The sequence below is a fragment of the Salminus brasiliensis genome, chromosome 9 (genome assembly GCF_030463535.1).
Source record: "Salminus brasiliensis chromosome 9, fSalBra1.hap2, whole genome shotgun sequence".
Lineage (NCBI taxonomy): Eukaryota > Metazoa > Chordata > Actinopteri > Characiformes > Bryconidae > Salminus > Salminus brasiliensis.
The window spans coordinates 42,092,427-42,099,800 of record NC_132886.1 but is presented as its reverse complement, the minus strand read 5'-3'; the positions used below and the strand labels follow the sequence as shown (position 1 = coordinate 42,099,800).

Here is a 7,374-nt window from a genome sequence, read left to right as displayed (position 1 = left end):
GGTGAACTGGAGCCTGTGTTGACTGAGCACTCATGCAGGAGGCTGGTTCCAGTGAGGACTCCCAGTTTAAAGCCCTGCTGGTCTGGAGGGAGCGGTTCAGCTGTCCAGCTCCTCTGTCTCCCTCTAGCGGTGAGCGCAGGTACTACACCATTCAACTCCACGACGAATTGACTACACTTCCCGAAAGTGTCAGACTGACAGGCAGCAGGCACACAGGGTTCCCGTCTGACCGGATGTGTGTTTAAAATCTTTCCTTTTGATGTAAATAGAAAGGGTGACGCTGCTACACATGTATAAGTGGATAAGTGTATGAATGTGAAACTGGGCTTTTATATAATCTTCTACTCACGTCACCATTCCCACTAACAGATACTTTCACCAGGGTGCCCAAACTTCTGCACGCCGCTGTAGGTGTGTCTGTACAGGTGGGCGGTCTGTCTGGTCTGCAACCCGCCGCCGCTCCTCTTTACACTGAAGTTTCTCAGGAAGCGCCACCGGAGCCCGAGGGCGAGCGGCGACAGGCCCTGCTCACGCTCCTCTGCTCCTCAGCCGCAAAGTTCTGAGGAAAGCGTTACATCAGCTTCAACAGTTTACCCCACACCACCCAACACACCACCCAGCGCACCACCCAACACACCACCCAGCGCACCACCCTTCATAGTGAACACTGCAGAATTCGCAGTGGAGACTCCTAGTGGAAGTGTGAGGTACTGAGATCAGAGGTTTCAGCACAGACAGGTTTATTAGTAAAGGTGATCAGAGGACAGGAAAACAGCACAACCCTGAACTCAGAACCAGCCCTCAGCTGCAGAGTGGACCAGGCTCAGCTACAGGTTAATACAGCGACAGGTGGGCACAGTGGGCACAGTGGGCACAGTGGGCAGTGTTGGTGTAGGCTGGTGTTCAATCCTCAGTCCCGTCCCCTCATTTATCCTTATCACTCCCCAGAACCGTGAACCCTGCAACACAAACAGCACACAGTTAACCCTGTTCACTCAGACCTGTGTGTGTGTGTGTGTGTGTGTGTGTGTGTGTGTGTGTGTGTGTGCGTGTGTGTGTGTACCGTAAATAGTCCTAAACAGAACCGTGACAACCCAAAGACCCATTCAGATGCTTTAGCAACCTATAAATTAAATAGAACCCATAAGGGTTCCACTACTGAAAGAACCCATTCTTAGCCCTCTGTGGAACCCTATGTGGTTCGGGCGCATGGCTGCAGGTTGTCGACTGAGCTCAACACCTTCGGCCAGAGTGCACACAGAACCTGCAGCTCGTTGGGTGGAGCTGGAGCAGACAGGTGGAGGTTCTACCTTCTTTAGCCACAGACTGAGCGGCGCTCTTGGCCTTCCCGCTCAGGTCCTTCACCACCGAGTCGAACGCTGCCTCGTGTTTGAGGAAGAAGGGCCGAACCGCGCGGGAGTAGATGAGCTGAGAGCCGTTCCAGGAGACGGGGGCCATGCACCACAGCAGGAACACACACTGCAGGAGAACAGGGAGGACACACACTCTTACCACACCCCCAAACCACACCACCCAAACCACACCACATTAACCCCCAAACCACACCACTGAAACCACACCCCCAAACCACACCACTGAAACCACACCACATTAACCCCCAAACCACACCACCCAAACCACACCACCCAAACCACACCACATTAACCCCCAAACCACACCACTGAAACCACACCCCCAAACCACACCACTGAAACCACACCACATTAACCCCCAAACCACACCACCCAAACCACACCACCCAAACCACACCACATTAACCCCCAAACCACACCACTGAAACCACACCACATTAACCCCCAAACCACACCACCCAAACCACACCACTGAAACCACACCACATTAACCCCCAAACCACACCACCCAAACCACATTAACCCCCAAACCACACCACTGAAACCACACCACTGAAACCACACCACATTAACCCCCAAACCACACCACTGAAACTGCACCACTCAAACCACTTCAACCACCCAAATCACACCACCTCAACCCCCATGTATGCAGCTCACAGTCTCACCTTCCCAGCGTAGTAGAAGGGGAACCAGAAGAGGAAAAGATCAGAGAAGAACTCGGCCACGCTGAAGAGCCCGTACACCACCCAGTACGTCAGCCACTGCGTATCGTCCTCTTTATTACGGCTCTCGATCGCTTTGATCCTACACACACACACACACACACACACACAAATACACACAGACACACAGACACACACACACACACATTATTAACGATATGTCAGCTGTGTATCACACTGATCATGATTATATGCAGATACTTACGAAGCGTACGCAGGGTAGGCAAAACCAATCAGGTTGCAGAGCAGAGAGGCGCCATGACCAAATAACAGATACAGCACCACCAAGGCCATCGCCCCTACAGACAGACAGACAGTCAGACAGACAGTCAGAGAGAGAGACAGTCAGTCAGAGAGACAGTCAGTCAGTCAGACAGTCAGACAGAGAGAGAGACAGTCAGTCAGAGAGACAGTCAGTCAGACAGAGAGACAGTCAGACAGACAGACAGACAGAGAGAGAGACAGACAGTCAGAGAGAGAGAGTTTCAGCAGCAGTGTGTGTGTACAGGTGAGCTGGGTCACACTGCAGTGTGTTTCTTAAGTCATGTAGCTACAGTGAAGTGAGAGATTCCTCAGAAAAACACGCACACACACGCACACACACACACGCACACACACGCACACACACGCACACACACGCACACCATGGTTTCACATGTCAGTGCTGTATTGAGAGTATGGAGGGGTCATATAACACACTGCAGAGAGAGAGAGAGGAAAAACCGGCCGGGCGATAAAGGGAAAGGATCATTTGCATAGGCAAATTACTGTCAGCTGCTCGTTATCTGCACTAAAATAAACACGATAAGCTGCATCCAGCTCCTGCCCTGCCTGCTCCACCCAGCCCACCAGCGCTATAGCTCACAGCGTTTATCTGTGTGGAGTAAAGTGCAGAGCCCCCGTCCTCGAACCGTGTGTCTCACTGTGGTGCAGGCAGGGTTAACCTCCCCTCTGACTCCCCCCAAACCGACCACTGCTGCTCCGCTCAGCCCCGAGGCGTCCTGCTCACCTCCTGACCGTGGAGGGATCCAGTTCAACAGCAGAGAAGTTCTGTTTACTCATCACATGCAAATGAGCTCTGTGCCGAGTGGGCGGGGCTAACCCGCAGTCCTCTGCATGGGAAGGTAAATGTGCTGGATTCTGTGACATCACAAAATCCGTGAGCTCAGAACCGGCTGTCTGGGTCAGTGTCACTGTTCGGGCTGTTCAGCACCGCAGCACTGAAGGCCAGGAGAGCTGAACTGCAGACACTGGTGCTGAGTGGAGAGTTTCATACTGTCTGATCACACACACACACACACACACACACACACACACACACACACACACTCACACAGAGCAAACAGCAGGCACAGAGGGTCAGAAGACACACCCAAACGATCAGCTGGAAGTGCTGCACTCAGCGTGTCTGGAGGAGCCGACACTTGAGGACGAGTGGCGGAGTTAAAAATACCCCCCTGAAATAAAAGCTGCAGAGACGTGAGAGCGGCCGGGGGGCCGAGTCTGCACACAGGGTCTTCAGAGAGCTGCAGCACAGACCAGACACACTGACCATTAGCATAAGCATCCCCCCCAGACGGAGATTACTTAACCAGGCTGATCAGCCATAACATTAACACCACTGCCAGGTGAGGTGGGGAGCACCTGGGTCCGGGGTCTCCGGTCGAGGGCTGGATCTACATATTACACACGGGCAGCGAGTGAGCGGTCACTGAACACTGGACAAGCGTAAGAATCTGAGACAGTTTGACAAGAAGCAAACTGTGATGTTCTAGATAATGACAGATAAGGTCAGAACATCTCCAGAACATCAGGCAGCAGGTCTTGTGGGGGTTCAGTCCGGTACGCAGTGGTCAGCACCTACCAAAAGTGCTCCAAGGAAGGAAGGACAACCGGTGAACCGGCGACCGGGTCATGAGCACGGAAGACTCTCACCGATGCTCCTGGAGTTCTAGGAAGCTGCTGGGCAGTATTCAAGTCCTTGCTATGGTAGCCCAGGTGGTTGCAATGCAGTTGCTAGGTAGTTGCTATGGTAGCCCAGGTGGTTGCAATGCAGTTGCTAGGTAGTTGCTATGGTAGCCCAGGTGGTTGCAATGCAGTTGCTATACAGTTTCTAAGAGGCTGTTATGATGTCCCAGGTTGTTGTAACATAGTTGTCATGCAGTTTCAGAGTGGTTGCTATGGTATCGCAGGTGGTTGCTATGGACTTTCTAAGCAGTTTCCAGAAGGAAATGGTGGATAAGCAACAGGAGAACAGTAGTAACTCATCAAACCTCCAGCACACGTGTCAGAGACGGGTCAGAGACGGGTCAGGTGAAGTGTACTCATGTGTTTAAAGACTTCAGTGGATCTGAAACAGCATCAATCACATCAAAATATCAGCAGATGCTTCCTAAAATACTTCCTAAAAAAGTGGGGGGAGGGCCTCAGAGTCAGAGTCACAGTCAGAGTCAGAGTCAGCCTCACCTGCTGCTATGTACTGCCTCTGGACGCCGGTCCGCTGCTCCAGCCTGGCCAGGCAGTCCGTCAGCACGTTGCTGTCCTGCAGGAAGGCCTCATACCGCTCCGCTAACGCCGCCAGCATGCTGCTGCCGAGACTGTCGAACCCGGGCTGGGAGAGCAGCAGAGAAAGGTCCGGAGCTGCCGGAGCTCAGAGAGATCAGTCCGCTCACTTCAGCAGGAACCTCACGCCTTCCGCAACACACCCGTTTTCCGCCAAACCACGCCCACGTGTTGCTACTTCCAGCCAATCCCGGCACAGGAAGGCTGGGCTTGCCGGGAAACAGGTGGGAGGTAAAAGAGCAGAGCTGACTCCTAACATGACGCAGCAAAGGTGACCGACAGCAGCAACCAATCAGAGAGCGGAATTCCCTGACCAGGCGACAGGTGCAGCAACCTTTGATCCTTTCTGAGCCGCGTAAACATGTTCCATCAATCACAGGCAAGGTGGGTGTTTCCAATAAAGTGGCCAGTAGAAGCACAAGGTGGGTGTTTCCAATAAAGTGGCCAGTAGAAGCACAAGGTGGGTGTTTCCAATAAAGTGGCCAGTAGAAGCACAAGGTGAGTGTTTCCAATAAAGTGGCCAATAGAAGCACAAGGTAGGTGTTTCTAATAAAGTGGCCAGTAGAAGCACAAGGTGAGTGTTTCCAATAAAGTGGCCAGTAGAAGCACAAGGTGGGTGTTTCCAATAAAGTGGCCAGTAGAAGCACAAGGTGAGTGTTTCCAATAAAGTGGCCAGTAGAAGCACAACGTAGATGTTTCCAATAAAATGGCCAGTAGAAGCACAAGGTGGGTGTTTCCAATAAAGTGGCCAGTAGAAGCACAAGGTGAGTGTTTCCAATAAAGTGGCCAATAGAAGCACAAGGTGAGTGTTTCTAATAAAGTGGCCAGTAGAAGCGCAAGGTAGATGTTTCCAATAAAGTGGCCAGTAGAAGCACAACGTAGGTGTTTCTAATAAAGTGGCCAGTAGAAGCACAACGTAGATGTTTCCAATAAAATGGCCAGTAGAAGCACAACGTAGGTGTTTCTAATAAAGTGGCCAGTAGAAGCACAACGTAGATGTTTCCAATAAAATGGCCAGTAGAAGCACAACGTAGGTGTTTCTAATAAAGTGGCCAGTAGAAGCACAACGTAGGTGTTTCTAATAAAGTGGCCAGTAGAAGCACAACGTAGGTGTTTCTAATAAAGTGGCCAGTAGAAGCACAACGTAGATGTTTCCAATAAAATGGCCAGTAGAAGCACAAGGTAGGTGTTTCTAATAAAGTGGCCAGTAGAAGCACAAGGTGAGTGTTTCCAATAAAGTGGCCAGTAGAAGCACAAGGTAGGTGTTTCTAATAAAGTGGCCAGTAGAAGCACAAGGTGGGTGTTTCCAATAAAGTGGCCAGTAGAAGCACAAGGTAGGTGTTTCTAATAAAGTGGCCAGTAGAAGCACAACGTAGATGTTTCTAATAAAGTGGCCAGTAGAAGCACAAGGTAGATGTTTCCAATAAAGTGGCCAGTAGAAGCACAAGGTGGGTGTTTCCAATAAAGTGGCCAGTAGAAGCACAAGGTAGGTGTTTCTAATAAAGTGGCCAGTAGAAGCACAAGGTAGGTGTTTCTAATAAAGTGGCCAGTAGAAGCACAACGTAGATGTTTCTAATAAAGTGGCCAGTAGAAGCACAAGGTAGATGTTTCCAATAAAGTGGCCAGTAGAAGCACAAGGTGGGTGTTTCCAATAAAGTGGCCAGTAGAAGCACAGGGTAGGTGTTTCTAATAAAGTGGCCAGTAGAAGCACAGGGTAGGTGTTTCTAATAAAGTGGCCAGTAGAAGCACAACGTAGATGTTTCTAATAAAGTGGCCAGTAGAAGCACAAGGTAGATGTTTCCAATAAAGTGGCCAGTAGAAGCACAAGGTAGATGTTTCCAATAAAGTGGCCAGTAGAAGCACAAGGTGGGTGTTTCCAATAAAGTGGCCAGTAGAAGCACAGGGTAGGTGTTTCTAATAAAGTGGCCAGGAAGTGTAATTCATATGGAAACAAACACAAAATCCAGGAGCAGGACTTTGCTGTTTTTCTACAACTAACCAGAGGATGGCGCTCTCCTCACAGTGCTTTTGATACCCAGTTCAGCTCCAGTGAGTACAGCCTCACAGCCTCTCGAGAACACAGCACTGCTAAAACACACAGGACAAACCACACACACACACACACACACACACACACACACTCTTACAGGTCTGGTCCTCTGTACCCAGCCTCCACTCTGTCTCTCCCTCTTCTCGGTGTCTGTGCTCTGATTGGTTGAGGTGTGGAGTGTTGGGCTGTTGTGGAAATCATATAGAAAAGAACTCCACTGATGTCGTTGGGTTTGGTGTGAAATGCTCGGTTCTAGAAAAGCTCCCCCAGTCAGAGCTGTTCTACAATGGAGGTTCTAGATAAGCTCCCCCAGTCAGAGCTGTTCTACAATGGAGGTTCTAGATAAGCTCCCCCAGTCAGAGCTGTTCTACAGTGGAGGTTCTAGATAAGCTCCCCCAGTCAGAGCTGTTCTACAGTGGAGGTTCTAGATAAACCCCCCAGTCAGAGCTGTGGTTCTACAGTGGAGGTGAAGGGAAGCAGACGTCTGAAGCTCTAATAAAAAGAAGCTCCTCACAGAAAGTTCTTCACCTAATGGTGATGAAGACGCTGCCTGATGCCTGAGACACGGTTCTATTGTATTTGTTCTGAGAGCATATATTATGGTATTTCAGGCGGCTGCTATGCGGTTACTATGGTGTACCAGGTGGTTGTTAAGATGTTACTG

General features: G+C 50.5%; 1 protein-coding gene across 1 annotated transcript; it reads right to left on the bottom strand.

Moving 5' to 3' along the window:
- Positions 1-723: 723 nt before the first annotated feature.
- On the bottom strand, positions 724-4,771 carry LOC140562704 (receptor expression-enhancing protein 5). Its single transcript, XM_072688556.1, has 5 exons — positions 4,565-4,771; positions 2,304-2,397; positions 2,042-2,180; positions 1,311-1,479; positions 724-959 (listed from the first exon to the last, which is right to left on the bottom strand). The coding sequence occupies exons 1-5, from the start codon at positions 4,680-4,682 to the stop codon at positions 925-927; spliced, it is 555 nt and encodes a 184-aa protein (XP_072544657.1). The 5' UTR covers positions 4,683-4,771; the 3' UTR covers positions 724-924.
- Between the last annotated feature and the right edge of the window lie 2,603 nt (positions 4,772-7,374).

Bases quoted from the DNA above. Each gene is read 5' to 3' on its own strand.
- LOC140562704 (XM_072688556.1), bottom strand. From the start codon at position 4,682: ATGCTGGCGGCGTTAGCGGAGCGGTATGAGGCCTTCCTGCAGGACAGC. The intron at 1,480-2,041 runs GTGAGACTGTGA...GTTCTCCTGCAG, and splicing joins CCTTCTACTACGCTGGGAAG to TGTGTGTTCCTGCTGTGGTG. The intron at 960-1,310 runs GTAGAACCTCCA...TTTGTGTTGCAG, and splicing joins TCAGTCTGTGGCTAAAGAAG to GGTTCACGGTTCTGGGGAGT.